Genomic DNA, 23,807 nt, shown 5'->3' on the forward strand with positions numbered 1-23,807 from the left:
ATGCGCTAACGCATGGTAGCATTTTTTTACCACGCGTTAGCCATACAGGTCTATGCACAGCGAACGCGTCCGTTTGCTGTGTTAGACCTAATGCACCCTAAAACGCGGTAGACCGCGTTCAAGGGTGCATCACAAAGTAACGCATCATCGCTAACGCATGCCTAATTTGGCATGCATTAGGATATGTTACTCTAATGGTGGCCAATGGGTGCGTTAATGCATCCGTTACTTAGCGTTAGTGACGCTATGTAACAGATGCATTAAACGCATGCCCATAACGCGATGTGAACCCAGCCCAACCTATAACCACAGTGATGCATCAGTCTGCATTGGGGCTGCAGACACAAAATAAGGAATTTAACAAATATATCGACATGCAGAGATATCGTCAGACTTTAAAATTGTAGACTGATTCAAGCAATAAAAAATGGTTGCAAAAGTGACTATGCCCTATAAATACACAGAAGGTAAGAGTTAGTTTTGTAAGCCCTCTGAATCCCGTAGCAGAAGCGAGCGTCCGTGCGCACCGCATGTGTGGGACGTCCACTGTTTACCTTACTGGTCTCTGGGCTGTCAGGATCAAACTGAACTTGTTTCACAGCCAGTTCCCTTCCAGTATCGGCATCGTAGCACAGGTACACCCTGCCGAAAGCCCCTTGTCCTAAGAGTTTTCCAAGCCTCCAGTTAGACGGGGCACGTGGCGCTAAAACACAACATACAAATCAATTAATTCCTGTGGTAAAGACAATGACGTGCTATGCTCATCCTGACCGGCTAATATGCAAGAAGTGGCTTTACTGCTGTTACAAAGCTACAACTCCTAACAACCAGTTGCCATTTCTGAATACTAGAAAACCACCAGCACTTACATCGGCTGGGGGGACTGATGTCCATCACTGTGAGGGTGGGGTTGTCTATGTCGCTCCCTCTCCTCCGCAGTCGGCTGTCCTCATACTCCGGGGTGAAGACGCTGCTACCGCTGCTGGTGCTCAGGGAGTGATCCGTGGGGCTGAAGCTGACAGGAGAGCGGAAGCTGTTCCCTTGGGTTCTTCGGGCTCTTGGAAAAGTCTTGCGACCTAGAATTAAGCAGAAAAATGCTGATTCTACATTTGTGTCTCCAGACTCTCAGGGGCTTTTCTACACACGTTTCAGTCATTTAAGCATAACTGCTGCACTAAGGATTTCTGGTGACAGCAGCATTTATCAGTCTGACCAGTCACTTCCTAAAAGAAAATCTGAGTGAAATATGTTTCCAATTCTGTTGCGTTGCTCCATTGCAGAGAAATTCACATTTGTTGCTTGGGAGTACAGAATGTGAAATCTCTGCTTTAAAGGGAACCTGTCACCCCCTCCAGGCAATTTTTAAGTAAAAGAGCCACCTTGTGCAGCACTAATGCTACATTCTGTCAAGGTGGCTCTTTTATTTAGGGTACCTTCCACCGCAGAAATAATCTTTTTTAAAATTGGTCAGACATACCTGATATTTGACAGGGGGGCAGGTCTTTCCCCATCTGACCGAAACGCCTCACATCCGTCACTCATGTCTTCCTGCGTTGTTTGCTCCACCTCTTCATTTTTCTTTTCAAATCCTGGCGCCTGCGCTGTAGTATGTATTCTGGGGCATGCGCAGTGACCGCTGCCTGTCCTCTCTCATGACTTCCTGGCCTTCCTATCGCGCAGCCAGAGATCCCGCCCCGCAGTCACTTATGATTTGTTCACACTGCGGGGCTGGGAATCTTAGGCATGCGCAGTAGTTATCTGCGGCTCTCATGCCCAAGATTCCCAGCCCCACAGTGTGAATATATCATAAGTGACTGCGGGGCGGGATCTCTGGCCGTGCGTCCACCCAGGCGTGATAGGAAGGCCAGGTTGTCAGAGAGGACGGGCAGCGGTCACTGTGCATGCCACAGAATACATACTACAGCGCAGGCGCCAGGATTTGAAAAGAAAAATGAAGAGGCGGAGCAAACAACGCAGGAAGCTGCCGACCTGTGATTGACAGTACCTGGGAGGAAAGACAGAAAGTGCAGGCCCCCCCACCCAGAGAAGATTCTGAAGAGAGGCCAAGTTGGCCTGCAAGCAGAGATTTCACATACTGCGCTACAAGGCAACATATGTGAATATTTCTGCAATGGAGTGACACAGAGCAAAAAGGTAATAAGAGTGGCAGAATAATGGGAGATCAGAGATTTTACAAGGTAATTCACTCAATTTTTTGGAGCAAGTGACATTTCCTCTCTAAATCCACCTACACAAGGTCCCTATGACATCACAGGCATTAAGGCATTACACTGGTGTTATTTCCACTCACCATCGCTGTAATCCTGATGTAGGTATGAGATGTGGTATCTCCGGGGATATGTGCCACCTTTTCCGAATTTCTCAAACACTGGAATGTCGCATTCTGAAATGGGCAACAGAACAGATGATAAACCATGGAAACAAAATATGGACAAGAGAAATTTTATAATGATAAAATACCAGGACATGCTCAGTATCCACAGTGAGATGTGAAGGTACTTGTATAAAAATGGGAATATTTGGCATCCTAAGGCAACACTTATTTTTTTCAGATTTGCCCCCATTCATAATTCATCTCAAAATTATTCATGTCATAGCAAAAATGATACCGCGAGATGAGCAAATAAAACGTAATGCATTCATTCATACATTAAAAGTCCTGAGCTTTAGCGCCTGAAACAGCACTCACAAAAACCTAAGAAAGCCATCCATGTCTACGTAAGGACAATTCGCTGCTCATGGTCTGGCTTTTAAGCATCTTTTAACTCGCCACATCATTAAAAGAAGAGACGGCTCTGTTCTGGTGTCAGTCACTATAAAGATGCTCCATAATTTACAAGTCAACAAGAAGCTCAAGAAAACTCCCCACATCTTTTTGAACTTCTTGCACTTGAAAAGCACAAGTTATCAGCTGCCTGAAAATAAAAGCAGTCCTGTGCTCACAGCCTTATGACATGCACAGTTTCACGATTTTATGGGTTGTTTTTTTTAGGTGGTATAAAAAGGGGAAAAAAAAAAGTGTCTTCTAGTGACAAACTGTTCTGGAAATGCTCCTACTTTGGGAACTTCTTTGTTTCCTGGATCTTCTTTAAAAGAGTTTTTCAAGGGTTATTTAGGAGGTTTTTTTCCATAATATTTTTTTGCAGCTGCTTTATAGCAGCGACATGCACTCGTTTCTCCCGCCAGAAGAGACTCCGTGTACACAGATCCTTACAATGAATCCTGCATTCTCTCAGCAAAATATTAATCCAACCTTTCGTTTATGATGATGTCAATCAGTGCAAAGTGCCGTTTATCTGGAGAGCAGAAGTAACGGGCAGGCGAACCTCACCTGAAAACTCCTGGTAGTTATCTGGGTAGCTCTGAGCTCTCGGCATTCTGGACTTGTGAAAACTTTCTCTGAGGAGAAAAGAAAAAAGCGTCTCATCCTCATCCAGGGAATGACACGGGGACAGGCACCAATGACAATACAAAGGAACTAAATGGCGATTAGTAAGACAAATCTGCAGATTTCCTGGCATGCAGCAGATTTACAAAAATTAATTTAAAAAAAAAAAAAATGTAAGTTGTTAAAAAAAACAAAAAAAAACAAAAAAAATCCATAATTTGAGATTCAAAGAGTGATATCCGTGGCAATTCTACTCCTCTTCTGTAGAGTGTCAGGAAGTTTCTGCCATCTGGAATTTTATCTCAAGACTCTGTAACAAGACGACTTACCCGTCTAAAGGGCTATCAAGTGATGGACAGCTCCCGGAGCCAGAGTTTTCCGGACTGCTGAGAGACAGAGGATCCAGCATCTACAGTGCAAGAACACGCAAGATTGGGCAATTAGCAGAAATGCATCTGAATGAAGCTTTAGCCCTACGCTTTCTAAAAATGGCTTCCAACCAAAGTCTCCAGTCTGAGCCCTCGAGTTGGTCACAGAAGAGCCCTGTATGGTCTACAGCTCTGCAGGAGAGAGACGAGGGTCCTACGAGCACTACTGTTCAGACGCAGGTATCCTCCCCTGAAACCAGCGCTTCCTTATAACTCTACTGACAGAAAATCTCCATGTAATCCATGAAAGAAAAAGGTGCAGTAAAGGCTTTATGTACCTATATGGCAACTTTCAAAAAGAGCTGTAATACTGCCGAGCGCATGAGCCCCAAAATGTCCCTCAATTCGTACACTTGTTCAATCTGGAAAGATGCAACCACATGCTGGGTATTCTCGTTTATTCTGATTACTCCTCCCTCCAATCGATTAGCAAGGATTCCATTCAGATGCCTAATGGCCTATGAGCGAGACTGGGGGCTGTCAATGGATTACTGTATTCGGCAGCTGAGTCATGATGAAGACCGCCATCGCTGCAGTGTTTGTAATCCTATTAAGGTTCACCACACCATTAATAATTTCTCTATATCTGAATACTGAAGTATGGCATTATCTTAGCACAAAGCCATGAAACGCAGGTTCACAAAGCCTAGGGGGAAAAAATAATTGAAATTTCTGTATTTAAAAAAAAAAAAAAAACAGTAGCTCCCCCAAAGAAAAAAAATAGAGAAAGTTCAGGTTCGCAGAAAATAGTGCCATGAATCACAATTCAAGGTGATTTTTGCTGCAAGCGAAATGATGTAAAATCCGAAAACGATGGTAGAAATGCGGGTTTTTGGTTTAGTTATTTCACGCAGTTTAGAATTTGCAGTTATTTGTCAGTTATTATATTGTAAAGCCCCCATAAAGCTGGAGACAAAAATAAAAAAGGCACTTGGAAGAAAGGTAAAAAAAAAAAAGAAAGTTGACCCGGTGACCAGGCCTAAGACCCATGCACATGGCGGTAGATGTTAGGCTAGTTTCACACTAGCGTTTTTGAGCGCAGCGACGGCCTGCGCACGGCCGCTAAGCCCCGCCCCTGCCGCGCCTCCGCCGGTAGCTCCGCCTACCGGTGCATGACGCTGCATGCGCCCTGCGTCCCCTATCTTTATCACTGGGGCACAGGGCGTGCGCAGTATGCGTTTGGCGGCGCATGCGCCTTTTTGACGGTGCGCCCGCGCAACCAAAATGCAGCAGGTTGCGTTTGGCGCAGGTCGGCGCACCGTCAAAAGGACGCATGCACCGCCAAACGCATACTGCGCACGGCCTGTGCCCCAGTGATAAAAATAGAGGACGCAGGGCGCATGCAGCGTCATGCGTCGGCAGGCGGAGGCGCGGCAGGGGGCGGGGCTTAGCGGCGGCCGTGCGCAGGCCGTCGCTGAGCTCAAAAACGCTAGTGTGAAACTAGCCTTAGGCGGTTGCCTTGGTGTGTGGCCTCATCTCTCCATGCAGAGGACAGGGTGCAGGGACACCGACATCACAGGATTGTGAAGAGTCTTACCTGGTCCATACTCTCGGGAATGAACTCCCCCTCGCTGTTGATGCTCGTGAAGGATCCGTTTCGGACGCCTTGGTGCAGCTCGTCTGGAATGTAACCCGGAGGAGGAGAGCTCCTGTCTCTGGTGTGAATGCCTAGGAATAGTGACAATGGTCAGTACCAGTGATTGCTGCAGCCGTCTGGACAAGCGGCACCGGTCGTCTCCACCTACCGATGATAGGCAACCTGTCCTTTGTCTCGGTCCCCTTAAACACAGAGTTATCCAGATCTTCCAGGGACGGCATGTGCTCTGTATCGCACACACGGGTGGCCTGAAAAGCCAAAATCATGAGTCAGAAAGACCCATAATAGCCTCAGCTCCTGTCGTATTGCAAACCTTCAGAGTAGAGTGGATCCCAGGAGACGGTCCCATCATAAAATATGGTATATATACAGTATATCACAAAAGTGAGTACACCCCTGACATTAATGTAAATAAGTTATATCTTTTCATGGTAGAATACTTGAGATCTGATACAATGTACAGTAGTCAGTACACTGTAAAATATTAATATGAATCTTTATTGCAAATATTTTTAAAAAGAAAGAATAAATCATGTATTGACGCCTCCTGAGGAAGTGACCTTCACGAAATGTGCGTTGGGGCAGCGGGAGCACCTACATCATACCTTGTTCACATATGCAAGTCCCATAATTGAATTACATTGTATCCTCATATGCGCGCTATGCAGCAGCAATGTATATTTTGAAAGCACCTTCTTTGTATTCCATATAAATGGATTTCTAGCAGGATTTTATTATGAGTTAAACATGTATTAAGGTCTCCCCCTAGACTGTTATAGGGCATTGCAGCCTCTGATTTGGCACTACTATTTTTCACATGATTTATTCTTTGTCTTTTTAAAAAAAAAATTACAATAAAGATTTATATTAATATTTTACATGATACTTAAATTCTGTTGTCCATTATAAGTTTATCAATATGAAGTTATAGAGTTATGTACATTTTTCAAAACTTGGGTATTTTTGGTTATCTTACAGTAGTCAGTGTACGGCTTGTACATCAGTGTAAATATTGTGCACCCTCTAAATAACTCCACAGCCATTAATATCTAAAGGTCTGGCAACAAAAGTGCGTACATTCCTAAGTGAAAATGGCCAAAATTTGCTTTAATTGTCAATATTTTTCTGTGGCCATTATTTTCTGCCTTATCTCTCTTGGACATGAAGGTCACTAGAGCGTTACCGGTGGCCAATGGAGTCCTCTTTCCTACTCCATGGCGACCACAAGGAGCTGGTGGATGTTGGAGACATTGCGCTCCTCACCTTTCATTTGAGGATGCCTCACAGATGTTCAATAAGGTTTACGTCTGGAGACATGCTTATCCTCAGTTTCTTTACAAGGCAGTGGTGGTCTTGGAGGTGTTTGGGGTTATGTTAGAATACTGCCCTGTGGACCAGTTTCTGAAGGGTGGAGATCACGCTCTGCTTCAGTCTGTGACAGTACATGTTGGCATTCACGGCTCCCTCAATGACCTGTAGCCCCTCACAGCCGGCAGCACTCATACAGCCCCAAACCATGATACTCCAACCACCATTGCTTGACTGTAGCAGACCCTTTGTCAATGTCCTCCTCACCTGGTGCGGCCACACACGCTTGACACCATCTGACCCAAATAAGTTTATCTTTGTCTCATCAGACCACTGGACGCGGCTCCAGTAATCCATGTCCTTAGTCTGATTGTTTTCTACAAAGTGTTTGCAGCTTTCTTTCACATCTTTAGAAGAGGCTTACTTCTGGGACGACAGCCATGCAGAGCAATGTGATGCAGTGTGCAAAGTATAGTCTGAGCACCGATAGGCAGACCCCTCACCCCTGTAACCTCTGCAGCAATGTGTATGGTCTGAGCACTGACAGGTAGAAGACCCCCCCACCACTGTAACCTCTGCAGCAATGTGTATGGTCTGAGCACTGACAGGTAGAAGACCCCCCACCACTGTAACCTCTGCAGCAATGTGTATGGTCTGAGCACTGACAGGCAGACTCCCCCCCCCCCCACCCCTGTAACCTCTGCAGCAATGTGTATGGTCTGAGCACTGACAGGCGGCCCCTCCACCCCTGCAGCAAAGTGTATGGTCTGAGTGCTGACAGGCGGACCCCACACCCCTGTAACCTCTGCAGCGATGGATATGGTCTGTGCACAGACAGGCAGACACCTCACCTCTGTATGTTCAGCAACAATGTGTATGGTCTGAACACTGACAGGACCACCCCCCCACCCTGTAACCTCTGCAGCAATGCATATGGTCTGAGCACCGACAGGCGGCCCCTCCACCCCTGCAACCTCTGCAGCAATGTGTATGGTCTGATCACTGACAGGCGGCCCCTCCACCCCTGCAGCAATGCGTGTGGTCTGAGCACTGACAGGTAGACTCCCCACTCCTGTAACCTCTGCAGCAATGCACATGGTCTGAGCACCGACAGGTGGCCCCTCCACCCCTGCCGCAATTCGTATGGTCTGAGCACTGACCGGTAGACTCCCCACCCCTGTAACCTCTGCAGCAATGATAGCAGCACTCATATGTCTTTTATGACCAGGCGACCTCTCGATATCATGCTCAGCACGTGCACTCACCTTCTGTGGTCGACCATGAGAGGACCTCTTCTTAGAGGACCCTGTATTGTGACACCGCTATATGGCCTTGGCCGCCATGCTGTAGGTCAGTGTCAAGGTGTTGGCGATCTTATTACTTTGGCCATCTTTATGTAGAGTAACAATTCTCTTTTTCAGATCCTTCTTTGCCATGAGGAGCCATGTGGAACTTCCAGTGCTCTCCATTCACACCCGAGACCTTGTAACATTAATGAGTCACATGACTCCAGGAAAGGAAAATGGCTAGTTGGGCACAATTTGGTCATTTTCACTTAGGGGTGTACTCACTTTTGTTTCCAGAGGTTTAAACATTAATGGCTGTGTTGAGCTATTTAGAGGACACTAAATTTAGACAGTTATACAGATCTTTAGTGTTGTCCCATGAAAAGACAGAATAAAACATATTAATAAAAATGCAAAGGGTGTACTCACTTTTGTGAGATACTGTAGATATGGGCGCGTGCGTGCTCTCACCTGGCTGTGAACATGTAGGACCAGCAGGATCTTCAGGCTCTTCATGTGAGCGCTTCTGTCCAGCAGTTCCACTGCTTTGTCCAAATCGTCCTGGGTTTTCAAAGGGATCACCAGCTAGAGAAGGACACCTGGTTAGTCCTGCATAAGGCTAGACCCATGTTAATGCCATCTTCTCTGCAACCCCTATACTATCTAGATGTAAAAGAGTGGGGTCTCCCAGCGCAACAGTTATGTGAGCCTTAGTGAAATAGCCATTCTGAAAATAGTTCCCGTTTCCAGGTAATACTTACCTGCACTGATACACTGTAACAAACTATCAAAGTTAAGAGAGATTTGAGCTCAAATGGTAGGCTGGGCTGGAGATAACCATTACAAAGCCCTCAGCGGGGAGGAATACTAGGCCAGGAAGGCTTCATTCACTGACAGCAAACATCTTCGAGTAAAGATTTAGGATGTTGCAGTTCTCATACACAAATCCAGGAAAAACAGCTTTACAAACATTCTGTGGACATAAGACAGCGACTAAAACTACAGGATCACAATGACAGAATGACTGGAGAAGCGCCGTTAAGAAATCTGTGCGCTCAGATGAGTCGAGGGGAAAGATTTACCCAGAGGTTGCTTAATAATCTGTGAGTCAGACTGGAAAGAAGCTGCAGGAAGGGTCCGGGCAAGCTGCAGGAGTCTGCGCTTCCTGTTACTGCTATTAAACACCAGTCACTGGGCAGCTGCCAAATCCCACAGATACCTCGGTCTGTAAGAGCCTCGCTCCATATCACTCAGGATGGGTACTACACTGGCCCTATATAATGATCACATCCATGCAATGTATGTGCAGGAACAAAATACAGGGAAACATTGCAACACTGCCAGGGTCTGAGGTCAGGACAAAATTTCAGCTGCTATTCACTGATAGCAAGCAGAGAAGGTGAAAATGGCAAGGAACTGAAAGCCTGCTAGCTGCAGTACAGTCATGGCCAAAAGTTTAGAGAATGACACAAATATTATATTTTCACAAGACCTGCTGGTCTCTGGTTTTTATGTGTGTTTGTCAGATGTTTTTATCACATACAGAAATATAATTGCAATCCTATTATGAGTAACAAAAGGTTATATTGACAGTTAGAATGAGTTAATGCAGCAAGTCAATATTTGCAGTGTTGACCCTTCTTCTTCAGGACCTCAGCAATTCTCCCTGGCATGCTCTCAATCAACTTCTGGATCAAATCCTGACTGATAGCAGTCCATTCTTGCAAAATCAATGCTTTTATTTTGCCTGAATTTGAAGGTTTTTGTTTGTCCACCCGTCTCTTGATGATTGACCACAAGTTCTCAATGGGATTAAGATCTGGGGAGTTTCCAGGCCATGGTCCCAAAATCTCTATGTTTTGTTCCCTCAGCCATTTAGTTATCACCTTTGCTTTATGGCAAGGTGCTCCTTCATGTTGAAAATGGCATTGTTGATCGCCAAACTGCTCTTGGACGGTTGGGAGAAGTTGCTCTTGGAGGACATTCTGGTACCATTCTTTATTCATGGCTGTGTTTTTAGGCAAGACTGAGAGAGAGCCCATTCCCTTGGCTGAGAAGCCACCCCACACATGAATGGTTTCAGGATGCTTGACAGTTGGCATGAGACAAGACTGGTGGTAGCGCTCACCTGGTCTTCTCCGAATAAGCCGTTTTCCAGATGTCCCAAACAATCGAAAAGGGGATTCATCAGAGAAAATGACTTTACCCCAGTCCTCAGCAGTCCACTCCCTGTACCTCTTGCAGAATATCAGTCTGTCCATGATGTTTTTTCTGGAGAGAAGTGGCTTCTTTGCTGCCCTCCTTGAGACCAGGCCTTGCTCCAAGAGTCTTCGCCTTACAGTGCATGCAGATGCACTCACACCTGCCTGCTGCCATTCCTGAGCTAGCTCTGCACTGCTGGTAGCCCGATCCCGCAGCTGAAACACTTTTAAGAGACGGTCCTGGCGCTTGCTGGTCTTTCTTGGGCGCCCTGGAGCCTTTTTGGCAACAAGGGAACCTCTCTCCTTGAAGTTCTTGATGATGCGATAGATTGTTGACAGAGGTGCAATCTTTCTAGCTGCGATACTCTTCCCGGTTAGGCCATTTTTGTGCAGTGCAATGATGACTGCACGTGTTTCTTTAGAGATAACCATGGTTAACAGAAGAGAAACAATGATGCCAAGCACCACCCTCCTTTTAAAGTGTCCAGTGGTGTCATTCTTACTTAATCATGACAGATTGATCTCCAGCCCTGTCCTCATCAACACCCACACCTGTGTTAATGGAGCAATCACTGAAACGATGTTAGCTGGTCCTTTTAAGGCAGGGCTGGAATGCTGTTGAAATGTGTTTTGGGGGACAAAGTTAATTTTCTAGGCAAATATTGACTTTGCAAGTAATTGCTGTTAAGCTGATCACTCTTTATAACATTCTGGAGTATATGCAAATTGCCATTAGAAAAAAAATGAAGCAGTAGACTTTGTAAAAATTAATATTTGTGTCATTCTCTAAACTTTTGGCCATGACTGTACTTGCTTTATTTACTCAAAAGTGCACAGTTCCTTTAAGAAGCTGCAGAAATGGAGAGGCCTCTCCCTACAATGTGAAGACGTGGAGGAAAGAAAGAAGATCAGAAAAACGAACTAAAGTCCCACGATGCACATTACAATGCGATTGTCCCTTGTCCGGACCCCCAGTCAGCCAGGACACCAGACAGATATGCTGTGCAGAGCGGAGGCTGCAGACAGCGACTGGGTCCAAGCTCTCATTCTACAGCATTTCACAAATTAATCGGTAGCTTCTCACCTCATTATTGCTGTAGTGCAGATCCATGCACTGCCCGAATGCCACTTTAGCTTTAGCGCACAGATCCTCCAATAGGACCGGCCGGGGGAACTGCAGGATCCTGTAAATAGATTATTGCATTAGCCCGGCTGGTATCTGGCTGGTTCGGCCATCTCGTGGATTTAATCAGGTCAGAGGAAAACATATTTACCAAGCCCCAGAACGAGTCACAGATCCGCACAACAACACAGACGCTGCAGAGTGACCGTTGGCACCCGGGAAACTGCATGCAGCAGAGCTCAAAATGTGCATGTATCCAAAGTAACTTATAATTCAAGTGGGAGAAAAATTGTGTACATGAACTTAATATCCAATCCAAATCAGAGCTCTAAATCCCAAGCTTTCCCTAAAAGTACCACTTTATGTCAGCGCTTGGAAAGGTGCAACCAATCTATGATCCCTGACCCCAGTATCATATTCACCACCCGCTGTCTTCAGCTTTTCCCAGGGCCACTCCGGTCCTGTGCCGCCATCCTGCGAATGCAACTTCTGACTGACCAGAAGTCAGAGGTAACAGTCACATGCTCTCAATGTAAATCTATGAGCCTCATTCAGGCCTCAGACTATAAAGTTGTGACTACTGGATTACTCCAGCAAACACTGCAACGATCCAGAAGTCACAAAGTGCAGAAGACAGACCGGAGTGTTGTCGATAAAAGATGAAAACGGCAGCTGTAAGTACAAGACTAGGGGCACTTATATTAGTTCCACCACTGCAATAAAAAACAAATAAAGCAGGAGTGGCACTTTAATTACAAAATTATACCTTTCTGAAGGCTACACTAGGTGGGAGAGCTCACTGTATTTAGATTTAATATGGAGTTCTATATAGGCTTGCTCTGGTGTAAATCTGTATTTAGTGAGATCCCCCTAGTGGTGGCTGTATAAATCTGTATGCAGTGAGCTCTCCCTAATGGAGGCCGAATAAATAGGTATGCAGTGAGCTCCCACCAGTAGTGGCTGTATAAATTTGTATGTAGTGAGCTCCCACCAGTAGTGGCTGTATAAATCTGTATGTACTGAGCTCCCTTTAGTGGAGGCTGTATAAATATGTATGTAGTGAGCTCCTCCTAGTGGTGGCTGTATAAATCTATATGTAGTATGCGCCCCCTAGTGGTAGCTTTATATAAATGTGTATGTAGTGAGCTCCCCCTAGTGGTGACTGCATAAATCTGTATGCAGTGAGCTCAACATAGCGGTGACTGCATAAATCTGTACAGTATGTAGTAAACTCCTCCTAATGATGGCTATATACATCTGTATGCAGTGAGCTCACTCTCCTGGTGGCTGTATAAATCTGCATGTAGTGTGATCCTCCTAGTGGTGTCTGTATAAATCTGTATGTAGCGAACTCCCTCTAGTGGTGGCTGTATAATTCTGTATGTAGTGAGTTCCCCCTAGTGGTGACTATAAATCTGTATGTAGTGTGCTCCTTCTAGTGGTGCATGTATAAACCTGTATATAGTGAGCTCCCCCTTGTTGGTAGCTGTATAAATCTGTATATAGTGAGCTCCCCTAGTGATGGCTGTATAAATCTATGTAGTGAGCGCCCCCTAGGGGTGGCTGCATAAATCTGTATGTAGTGAGCTCAACATAGTGGTGACTGCATAAATCTGTATGTAGTAAACTCCTCCTAATGATGGCTGTATAAATCTGTATGCAGTGAGCTCCCTCTAATGGTGACTGTATAAATCTGTATGTAGCGAGCTCCCTCTAGTGGTGGCTGTATAATTCTGTATGTAGTGAGTTCCCCCTAGTGGTGACTATAAATCTGTATGTAGTGTAGTGTGCTCCTAGTGGAACGTGAATAAATCTGAATATAGTGAGCTATATGCATGCATGGCTACTAATGCACTTCTGCATGAAGATATGGCGGCATGTCTTTTTATCCCACAATGAGCAGTTCAAATCAGCATGATTAGGCATCTGCACTGGAATTTAGCAAGTAGTATGGGCCAAAATCCCCATGAAATTCCGCCACATTAATGTTCTGACAGTACTAGGCAAGCAGATGACATTTTGCAGTTGGTAAACATTTTTGTGTGGATTTTCAAATTTGCAGTAAATCAATGTCTGTTGCTGATTTTAATTGTTAAAGTATCAGGGCTGAAATGTATGATACATGGTATCTACATGCAAGACAAGCAGATATTTCTGTAGATTTTCTCCTGGCACATGTGGACTTCTCCTCAAGATAAGCCCCCGTGGCTGACGAGATGCCACAGGGCGGGTTTTGTATAGGACGTCGCAGGTTACGGGCTTACGTGAGTGCAATCAATTTGTGGTTTTTCTGCTTTTTTCTTGCAGATGCGAAGAGATGGTGAATGTGTTTTTTAAGAAATGTCATTCACATGCAATGTATTTGTCACTCACTTGCGACTTCAATAAGAAACTTTAACCACACTGCAACCACAAGTACAACTTCACGTCCGGTCTTACAGTTCTAGGAAAGAAATTTTTCTAGAACCAGTTTATTTTCCAAAAAACACTATAAAAGCTTTAAGTCCTTCCGCTGCGCCAGTACGACCCATGTGATCGGATCCCCAGGAAGATTTACAGCCGCAGTCAAGTCCTAGCAAATTATTACTGGAAATTGGAGTTTCACTTGAAGATAAAGACATAATCCTATTGTGTGGGTCCTGGTTCAATAGCACTGAAGGACACTTAGTAGAACATGATGTGCTGCTGTGGCCCGTGCCGGTAACCTTTGCTCACTGTCATGTGGTAGCATCGATAAGTGCAGTACATACCAACACCATAGGAATGTGAGGGATCAGCTGCAGTAAAGTAATATCGCCAGGGAAGAATCAGCACAGAGCTTCATATAACAACCCTTTATATAATGGATAACAAGTATCCGGCGTCTTTTCTTGCATTGTTACCAACAATATGTGAACCCACAATAATCACACCAGGATGGCACAACACCCTTAGCAAACCACGGAGCTGGGGCAGTTTTACTTCTATTACTGCCTTTTAAGGGGTTTGTGCTGATTGGATACATTTCCTCTTATCAGTCTTATTGGAATAACTTACTAATCTTTTGGGGTCTGATCACTGTAGAGTCCTGTCTGAATGGATTGGAGATCAGGTTTATGCACCATTGCTCAATTCAGTCTGTGGGAGCCACCACACTAGTTGGAGGAACCAGGCTGCCAGGAAACATGTGCATTCGGCCATCGGAGCAGCAGAGGTTGGACTATAATGGACCATGCAGCCTGAGCTCCACGTTTATCCCAGAGGTGTTGGATGGGACCCAAGTTGGGTTCTTTCACTCTCGGAGCCTCAGTTTGTGCCTGGGTTCATGGGTGTACTTACATGGAAGAAAGTTTTTCCATAATATGGCTGGAACGATGAAAACTCACAACTCTAGCTCTAATCACTGCACCTATAGGAATAAGATTTACTTTACCCTAAAGGTGCTGAACCATCCTGGTGTCTCCTCTATGGACATCACAGAATAAGTTCTCCTGGTATCTGTCTCTATTAGAGAGGATAGTGTGGATGCTCGCTGCTTGAGGGTCCAGTGCTAGTGAATACTTGACCACAGAAAGCCCAGACTATGAATCTGTTGCCTTTCTCCCTTCATGGTGACTTCACATGCAGATGACCTGGCGATTACTAGCAATGACGTAAAAACACAAGAGCACAAGGATAAAGGTGGCAGCCTCTACCAGGGTACAAAGAATGATAAAGGCTGCCTATGGAGACTGCAGTTCTGAACTTTACTTCGCACCAATGGGTGATGCTAAAACGGCCAGTCCCATTATCAGGGGAGGAGATGCATATACTTTATGCATTCATGTACTGTGACGAAGGCCAACAGTTATGGACAGATCGTTATTTTCATCTCACCTTTTCTCTCCACGATGTTCAAACTTTACACGGATATCATTCTGCAAAACAGTAGGGAATATTATCAGATAGGTGAAAACAGACCTGTACCTGAGCTACAGGATTGTGCTTGCAGATCTGGGTATGACTGGAGGGTAAGAAAGGAGGAAAGATCAGAAAAGCACAATCCAAGTAGCTCCAGTGTAGAGCACATATAACTTCATGGGTGCATTTACAGATCTTCCGCTGAAGATTCTGCAAGAAAATTGTATGATGACTTGTGGTGGATTATGATGCAGATTTACAGCAGATTTAACACTATGTATTGCAAATGGTGAAATCTGCAGTGAAAATCAGCAGCAAAACAATCACAGCTGTGAAACTTAAGGGATTTTACAAAACCTGAAAAACAGGATTTTTTGGGTTGCTTACCGTAAAATCTGTTTCTCGGAGCCTTCATTGGGGGACACAGAGACCATGGGTGTATGCTTTGCTGCCACTAGGAGGCTGACACTATGCACAAAAAAATGTTAGCTCCTCCTCCGCAGTATACACCCCACCGACCGGCACCAATTTCCTCAGTTAGTGAGAAAGCAGTAGGAGAAGTAACAAAACAGAATGAAAACAGGACAACTCAACTGTAACCAACCGACAACCATAAGGACAGGAGTTGTAAAACATGGGAGGGTGCTGTGTCCCCCAATGAAGGCTCCGAGAAACAAATTTTACGGTAAGCAACCCAAAAAATCCTGTTTTCTCGTTCGCCTTATTGGGGGACACAGAGACCATGGGACGTCCCAAAGCAGTCCCTGGGGTGGGAAACAAACTTCCATCAGGCCAGCGGACTCACCACCGCGGCCTGCAGAATCCGTCTACCTAGGCTGGCGTCCGCCGAAGCGTAGGTGTGGACTCTGTAGAATTTCACAAACGTGTGAACCGATGACCATGTTGCAGCTTTGCAAAGCTGCAGCGCGGAAGCTCTGTGGCGCACCGCCCAGGAGGCACCCACTGCCCGAGTAGAGTGGGCCCTGATCCCCGGAGGGGCTCTGCGACGCTTAACTCGGTAGGCTTCCAAAATTGCCGATCTGATCCAGCGAGCAATAGTGGCCTTTGACGCCGAGTGACCTTTCCGCGCCCCATCAGGGATAATGAAAAGAGACTCTGTCTTTCGCAAGGAAGTTGTCCTAGACAGACTCTTATCGCCCTAACCAGGTCCAGCTTGTTCAAGGACCGCTCTCGGGGATGAGTTGGATACGGACAAAAGGATGGTAGCACGATATCCTCGTTGAGGTGAAACGAGGACACCACCTTCGGCAGGAAAGAGGGCGGAGGCCGCAGAACTACCTTATCCTGGTGGAGCACCAGAAAAGGGGAGCGGCACGAAAGAGCTGCCAATTCCGACACGCGCCGGACGGAGGTGATGGCCACCAGAAAGGCTACCTTCCAAGAAAGGAGAGAAAGGGAAATATCCCTGAGGGGTTCAAAGGGAGGACCTTGCAGAAACTCAAGAACCAGATTAAGATCCCATGGATCCACGGGCGCCCGGTACGGCGGAACCGTGTGAGCCACGCCCTGAAGAAAGGTCTTAACCTGAGGACGGGAAGCCAATGGTTTCTGAAACAGAATGGACAGCGCCGAAACTTGACCCTTCAGGGAACTGAGGGCAAGGCCCGCATCCAATCCTGCCTGAAGAAACGCTAGGACTGGAGGGAGCGAAAAGGACATGGGCGCGATGTCATTGGTCTCACACCAAGTGAAATAGGCCTTCCAAGTACGGTAGTAGATCTTGGAAGATGATGGCTTTCTGGCTCGGATCATGGTCTGAACTACCTGGTCGGAAAATCCTGCCCGTTTCAGAACCTCGGTCTCAACAGCCACGCCGTTAAATTGAGCGGCCGAGAATTGGGGTGGCAAATCGGTCCCTGAGACAGCAGATCTGTTCTGTCTGGAAGCTTCCAGGGGGCGTCCGCGAGAAGGTTGACAATGTCCGCGAACCAAGACCTTCTGGGCCAATTCGGGGCGATGAGAATGACTGGAATTTCTTCTGCCTTGATCTTTTTCAACAGGTTGGGAAGAAGAGGCAGAGGAGGGAACAGGTAGGGAAGGTCGAACTGGGACCAAGGAACGGCCAGGGCGTCGGCGCCCACTGCCAGAGGGTCCAGAGACCTGGACACGAATTGTGGGACTTTCCTGTTGAGGCAAGACGCCATGAGGTCTACATCCGGGGTTCCCCACTGAAGGCAGAGCAGATGAAACACCTCCGGATGGAGGGACCACTCTCCCGCCGCGAGACCCTTGCGGCTGAGAAAATCGTCGGCCCAGTTGTCTACGCCGGGAATGTGCACCGCGGAAATTGTCGGAACGGAAATCTCCGCCCAACGAAGAATCTTGGATCCCTCCGCCAGGGCTGAGACACTCCGTGTTCCCCCTTGGCGGTAGACATATGCCACCGCTGTGGCGATGTCTGTCTGAATCCGTACCGGCAGTCCCTTGAGGAGCCTTTCCCAGTGAACGAGAGCAAGATGGATAGCTCGAATCTCCAGAATGTTGATCGGTACTTATTCCCGATCCGACCATCGACCCTGAACAGAGTGGTTGCGGAACACTGCACCCCAACCGAGGAGACTGGCATCTGTGGTTACTATATGCCAGCGAATGGGAAGGAAGAATCGACCCGATAGAATGAGAGGTGACGACAACCACCAGTTGAGGGACCGCTTGATCCGGTAAGAAGGAGGAAAAGGGCGATCCAGGGACCGAGGCGACCTGTTCCACTTCGACAGAATGGCCTGCTGGAGAGGTCTGGCGTGAAATTGGGCAAAGGGAACTGCCTCTATCGCCGCCACCATCTTTCCCAGGACCCTCCTGGCTGTACGGAGGGACGGGAATCGTGAGATCTGCAGCAATCGTACTTCCTGCTGCAGAGAGAGAATCTTCTCTTGTGGGAGAAAGACCCTTGACCGACGAGTGTCGAACAGAAGGCCTAGAAAGACCAGGCGTTGGGTAGGAACCAGACAGGACTTTTTCCTGTTGACGATCCACCCGAAATCGGAGAGTGTCCAGGACGATTGACAAACTTTGGTGAGCCTGTTGAAATGAGGGAGCCCTGATCAGAATATCGTTTAGGTACGGGAAAAGAACGAGACCTCTGACTCTCAAGAAAGCCATCAACGCAGCCACGATCTTTGTGAAGAGTCTGGGAGCGGTGGCAAGACCGAAGGGCCGTGCGACGAGCTGGTAGTGGTGCTGTCTGAGGAGAGAGGCGATAGTCGTAGAGAACCCCGGGACCAAGGCTGGATCCTTTGGAGGCCGGGATTCGAAGAAACGATCCCATGGGAGAGAGACGAACTGTATCTTGTATCCTGAGGATACGACCTCCCTGACCCAAGCGTCCTCTACGGAGGCCAGCCAAACGTCCCTGAAGGAAGGAAGTCGGCCTCCCAATTGGAAAGGCGCCTCGCGTGTCCGACGATAGTCATGCTGAAGTAGACCGTCCAGATCCAGATCTGGACGGTCTGCCCTAGGAAGAGTGGGATCGCCAGGAAGGAGTGGGTCTGAAGGAAACTTTCTTTCTCTCCTGGCGAGCCTGCGGTCTCTGTTGGCTGGAGGAGTTGTCCGCCGTATTGAAACGGCGGAAAGTCCGAAAGGGTCGAAACTGACGCCTTAGTGGAGGTCTGCGAGGATTGGACTGAGGGAGAAGTGAACTCGTGCCTCCGGTGGCGTCCTTAATAATCTGGTCCAATTGGGACCCAAAGAGGCGCACCCCCTGAAAAGGCAGGTTAGTGAGGGACTTTTTAGAAGACAAGTCCGCTTGCCAGGCCTTTAGCCAAACTGTACGTCGAATTGCAACTACGTTGCTTGACGCCTGAACTGCACAGGATGCGGCATCCAAGGAAGCGGAAAGAAGATAGTCCCCAGCATGGGAGATCTGATTGGCGAGATCGGCCAAACGCTCCGGTTGCGCCTTATCTAAGACGCCTTGACGAAGGTCGTCTGCCCACGTGGCTATGGCCTTTGCTGCCCAGGATGAAGCAAAGATTGGGCACACAGCCGCTGAAGCCGCTTCAAAGGCAGACTTCGCCAGGGATTCTATAATCCTGTCATTAGAATCCTTTAGGGACGCCACGCCTGAAAGCGGGAGAACCGTGTTATTGGAAAGCCTGGACACAGGCGGATCCACCGAGGGAGAGGCCGACCAGTTGTCGGTGAGCTCCTTAGCAAATGGGTAGAGTACGCCTAGACATTTTCCTCTTTGAAAGCGTCTGGTCGGATCCTCTCTTTCCTTGGTAAAAATCTTCCCAAACTTGGAATGGAAAGGAAAAACCCTGGAGGGAGTTTCTGCCCGTCTGAACGAAACCTCCTGATCTGAGGATTTCGCAGGGGAGTCAGCAATATCGAAAGTATGATGGATCGCTGAAATGAGGTTCTGCACTGTGACCTTCATGTTTGCATCCTGGTCTGAATCCAGCTCTAAAATCCCCTCAGATGACCTGTCCGAAAGCGCTTCACCTGACTCGGGAGAGGAGGCCCGAGAGGGAGGCTGCTGAGAAGGGCTATGCGGTGAGATGGGACGAGGAGAGGAATCCGGCTGGGCATCTTGCCTGGGTCTTTTGCGACTAACGCTGGCTGACTCAGATGGAACAATTTGGGACCTGCATGGCCCTGCTGAAGAGTCCAGGGGCAACTTATCAAGAACGGCCACCAGGGACTGAGACACCTTGGTGAGGTCTGCCACTGATTGAGATAGCGAGGAGGCCCAGCCAGGCATGGGGGGTTCACTCTCACCTGGAGCCGTAGATGGCTCCTGGACGGCGTCAGGCTGAATTGGGTTGCTACAATCCAGGCAGAGGGGAGTGGACTGGCCTGTTGGAAGTTTGCGATTGCACGAAGAACATGCAAAGAACTTGACTAAAGTGCAGGGGGGGGCAGTAGAGCGGGTACGATCAGACTTAGAGGTAGACATAGTGAAAAGCTGAGGTAATGCCGGAAGGTTGGGGGACAGAGGGCGGAGAAGGGTCAGTCTGCAGTGCAGAGCTACTCACGGTCCGGTGTCCCCAGAAGCGATGCTCTGCGACCTGTCAGTGGATGCAGGTCAGAGCGAAATCCGGCCGATAGACCTCCTGAAGGAAAAAACCAGCTGGCAGAAGATGATCCGGTGACGAGCTGGTGTCCGGCTAACAGGCTGGTAAAATGGCGCCTGCCTGAGAAAGAGCGCACGTCCAGGAGAGGAGGGAGGGCGGAGCACATTGCAGGGTTAAAATTCACCGCCCTCTAGCCAATAGCAGGCTGGGCAGGTGAAGGACAGGCGGTGGGAGGGCCTGGGAAGAGCGGGAGAGGAGCCCGCTTAGAAGAAAGGGGCGGGGGGTGTGGCCGTGACGCAGCGGTAGGCCCGAAGTGAAGCCGGGGCCTAAATTAGTTGCGGCGGCCCGCTGTCAGCAGGGGGTCGGCGCGGAGGTCGGAAGAAGGGGACGCCGCAGCCGCAAGCCGCTCTCAAGGGGAGGAAAGGAAAAAGGCCCTGTGCTCCCTGTCCCCAGAAAGGGGGAAGGGGGGGGGAATGCGGGGCCAGCAAAAAAGAGCATGGTGTGCCTATAGATGTACGGCGACTGCGAGCGCCCGCATCCCTGTGCCATTGAAGAGGCCCCCTGTCCGCCGGGAATGAGCAGCCAGGTAATAAAAATCTATACTCACCCATCCCCGATCCGTTACCTGGGTCTGAAGAAGTCCTGCGTCTCATCCAACCGACAGGCTCTGGTAGGCGAGTGGGAGGGAGACTGGCGACAAGGACCCCTGGAGTCGCTGGCACGTCTTGGTGTTGGCGTCCGTCTGGCTGGTCCTGCCGCGGAGAACTGCAAGGATACGGGGTGGCAGTACACGCCGTACTCGCAGACTCCATGTGGGAGTACAGTTGTGACTCTTCACACTGTATCCCTCCGTAGAACCTGTAAAGGAACGACGCACGACGAGGTAGATATGGGTCTAATGAAAGACCCGTGTCCACCTCCTACTGACACTAAGCTAAACTGAGGAAATTGGTGCCGGTCGGTGGGGTGTATACTGCGGAGGAGGAGCTAACTTTTTTTGTGCATAGTGTCAGCCTCCTAGTGGCAGCAAAGCATACACCCATGGTCTCTGTGTCCCCCAATAAGGCGAACGAGAAACCCCTTTACAGAGTTGAAGAGACTTAAGTTGTGAAATCTACTAAGCAGCATGTCCGGTGTCATGGTCCGTCCTCCTCCTGCACGCAGATGCCTACCTGCTTCTTGGGAGAGCTAGTTTTGGTTGCGCTGGATTCATGCAGAGACAGGGACGGTCTGCTGGCCTTGTGGAGAACGACCAGATCTTGCATGATGGAGTCCAGGGCCTGCTGCTCATCTGCAGGGGGAGAGGATAACCATGGATCACTTACACAGACAAACAATTGGAGAAACATTTAGCTACATGTCATCTGTACAGAAAGCAATACACAATGCAGTCACATGTTATTCCTACAAACACCGCTGCGATAAACCCCATATCAGGCAGACACCCCCTACTAATCCACATATATGCTGCACATAAGCAGCGACTAAAAGTGCAGCAGCAAAACAAGGCAGATTTAAGTGCGGAAATCCCAAGCAAAAGGTAATGGCCATCATTTTATGACTACAGGACACCCATCAATCCTAAAAATGAACGGGACACATCGCTGGTTTTACCCTGCATTTCGTTTACTTTTTACACACCAAATGAATGGTGCCAGAAATAATTACATGCACATCTGGGTGATGGGTAGCACTAAGTGCATGGAAAACCTTTGAACTAAAGATTTCGGCTCCCAGCGGTCAAAGTGACGGCATTCCCTAGTAATGTTCGATGGCTATACCCACTACACATTGTAAAACCATTATATAGTCATGGGCTGCAAATGTTGACGTCCACAGATCATTGCTGCCATCATTACACCATAGTCTCTTACAGATTATACTTCGGGCAATATTTAATACTACGTCTGCTTTTTTTATTTGCTCTGTTTTAGTGCTTTTCATTTACACCTTATTCTATTCACATTTATGTTACAGGCGTTTATTTTGAGACGATAACTGTTAAAAGAAAAAACAAAGTATTTTATATCGTGCAAAGTCAAGAATTTGGTAAATAAGAAAAAAATAAGTCAACGAATCGCTAAACAAAAAAGAGAAAAGGGGCATTAAATACCACAAATGATGAATTCCTGAAGATGCACTTCCGAAATTATTATGTTCACGCAGGCAAGATAACTCACCGATTGCAGTCTTCCCGGGTTTCTAGCACTGTTCCAGTCCTCTGAGGCACGTGACAGCTCTTACAACTTTCCACCTCACTCTGGGCTCTGTATAGGCAAGTCTATGGAGCGTCAGAAAGAGGAGCCGTACACTCGCATTGTAAGTCACTGTCACATGACTAAGAAGAGGACGGCGATCAGCGAGTGGATTAATACACATTACACAGGTGTAGAGAACAAAAAATAAATAAACACAAGTTCTTCTTTAAACACTTTCAAGATCACCGTTTGCCGTGATTACAAGGGAAGCTGAAACAACCTGTACAAAGTGAATACTTCACAGAGCTGAGGATTTGCAACAATTTTATCCAGCCTAAAAAATTTTCTTAAGAATATCCTGTAGTCTGGACCAATATTGTTACAGACTATGATCAGGAGACATCAGTGCTGATATCTACAGCTCTACAGGACTGAACTTCAGGATGCAGAGACGGCTCCAGTGACAGTAAGCAGAGATTAGTGAGAAAACCTAATGGTACATAGGAATCCTGCAGAACCGCAGCTCATATCTGCTCCTACATTCCTAGACCTCCACATATTTATATGACGGTGACGAGCCCAGGTGCCGCCACAGCTCATAACGCACCAGTGAAGAGGTGAGCGCTGCGATAACTAACACTAGGAATTCCCGTCTGACCACAAGTACAACGTGAGACATGACATCATGTGTTCTTACACCGCAATCTTCCCCAAGGCACATTTATTCTGCACAAACAATGGCACCCCTCAGGCCTGGCCTATGTGGAAATGGGAGCGGAAACCCCTAAAAACAAGAGGTTCTACAGCAGAAGCTCTGACGGTGAAGAAAACATATCAGCACAGCACTGCAAGGTCCAGAGCCCACAATACAGGTACTCTGTACTAGTCCGAAAAACAGAGGAGGAGAACACCATTTACTGCAAAACTGCACAATCCAACGTACAGCACTGAGCAGACATTTTAGGAAGGCATGAAAACATGCTGCGCAGTAAGAAAGTTATCAAAACAAGAAGGGTTAATAGTTTATTTGTATCAATTGGAAAATGGGAAAAGAACGAAGAAAAGAGAAGTGTAAATCCCATCAATATATGGTGACTCCCAGTCCCTTCCACCGTCAGTATCTAGTGACCGCCCGTTGCCTACATAAATTACTGATCCTGTACTTGTCCTGAGTTACATCCTGTATTATCCTCCAGAGCTACACTCACTATTCTGCTGGTGGAGTCACTGTGTACATACATTACATTACTGATCCTGTACTGATTCTGAGTTACATCATGTATTATACTACAGAGCTGCACTCAGCACTCACTAATGTATGTACACAGTGACTGTACCAGCT

At 47.4% G+C, this 23,807-nt stretch overlaps 1 protein-coding gene across 1 annotated transcript in view; it reads right to left on the reverse strand.

Moving 5' to 3' along the window:
- MAP3K2 (mitogen-activated protein kinase kinase kinase 2) overlaps positions 1-23,807 on the reverse strand; it is a 55,149-nt gene that overhangs the window by 11,140 nt on the left and 20,202 nt on the right. The window contains exons 3-13 of the mRNA XM_073545342.1: positions 21,440-21,558; positions 15,208-15,248; positions 11,314-11,413; positions 8,500-8,613; positions 5,583-5,682; positions 5,375-5,505; positions 3,739-3,818; positions 3,353-3,420; positions 2,312-2,404; positions 870-1,076; positions 555-703 (exon numbers count right to left, since the gene is read on the reverse strand). Of these exons, the coding sequence (XP_073401443.1) occupies positions 555-703; positions 870-1,076; positions 2,312-2,404; positions 3,353-3,420; positions 3,739-3,818; positions 5,375-5,505; positions 5,583-5,682; positions 8,500-8,613; positions 11,314-11,413; positions 15,208-15,248; positions 21,440-21,558 (1,202 nt within the window). The remainder of the gene's footprint in view (positions 1-554; positions 704-869; positions 1,077-2,311; positions 2,405-3,352; positions 3,421-3,738; positions 3,819-5,374; positions 5,506-5,582; positions 5,683-8,499; positions 8,614-11,313; positions 11,414-15,207; positions 15,249-21,439; positions 21,559-23,807) is intronic.

Source organism: Dendrobates tinctorius, unplaced genomic scaffold, assembly GCF_039654945.1.
Source record: "Dendrobates tinctorius isolate UK_male_01 unplaced genomic scaffold, ASM3965494v1 ptg000143l, whole genome shotgun sequence".
NCBI classification, from domain to species: domain Eukaryota; kingdom Metazoa; phylum Chordata; class Amphibia; order Anura; family Dendrobatidae; genus Dendrobates; species Dendrobates tinctorius.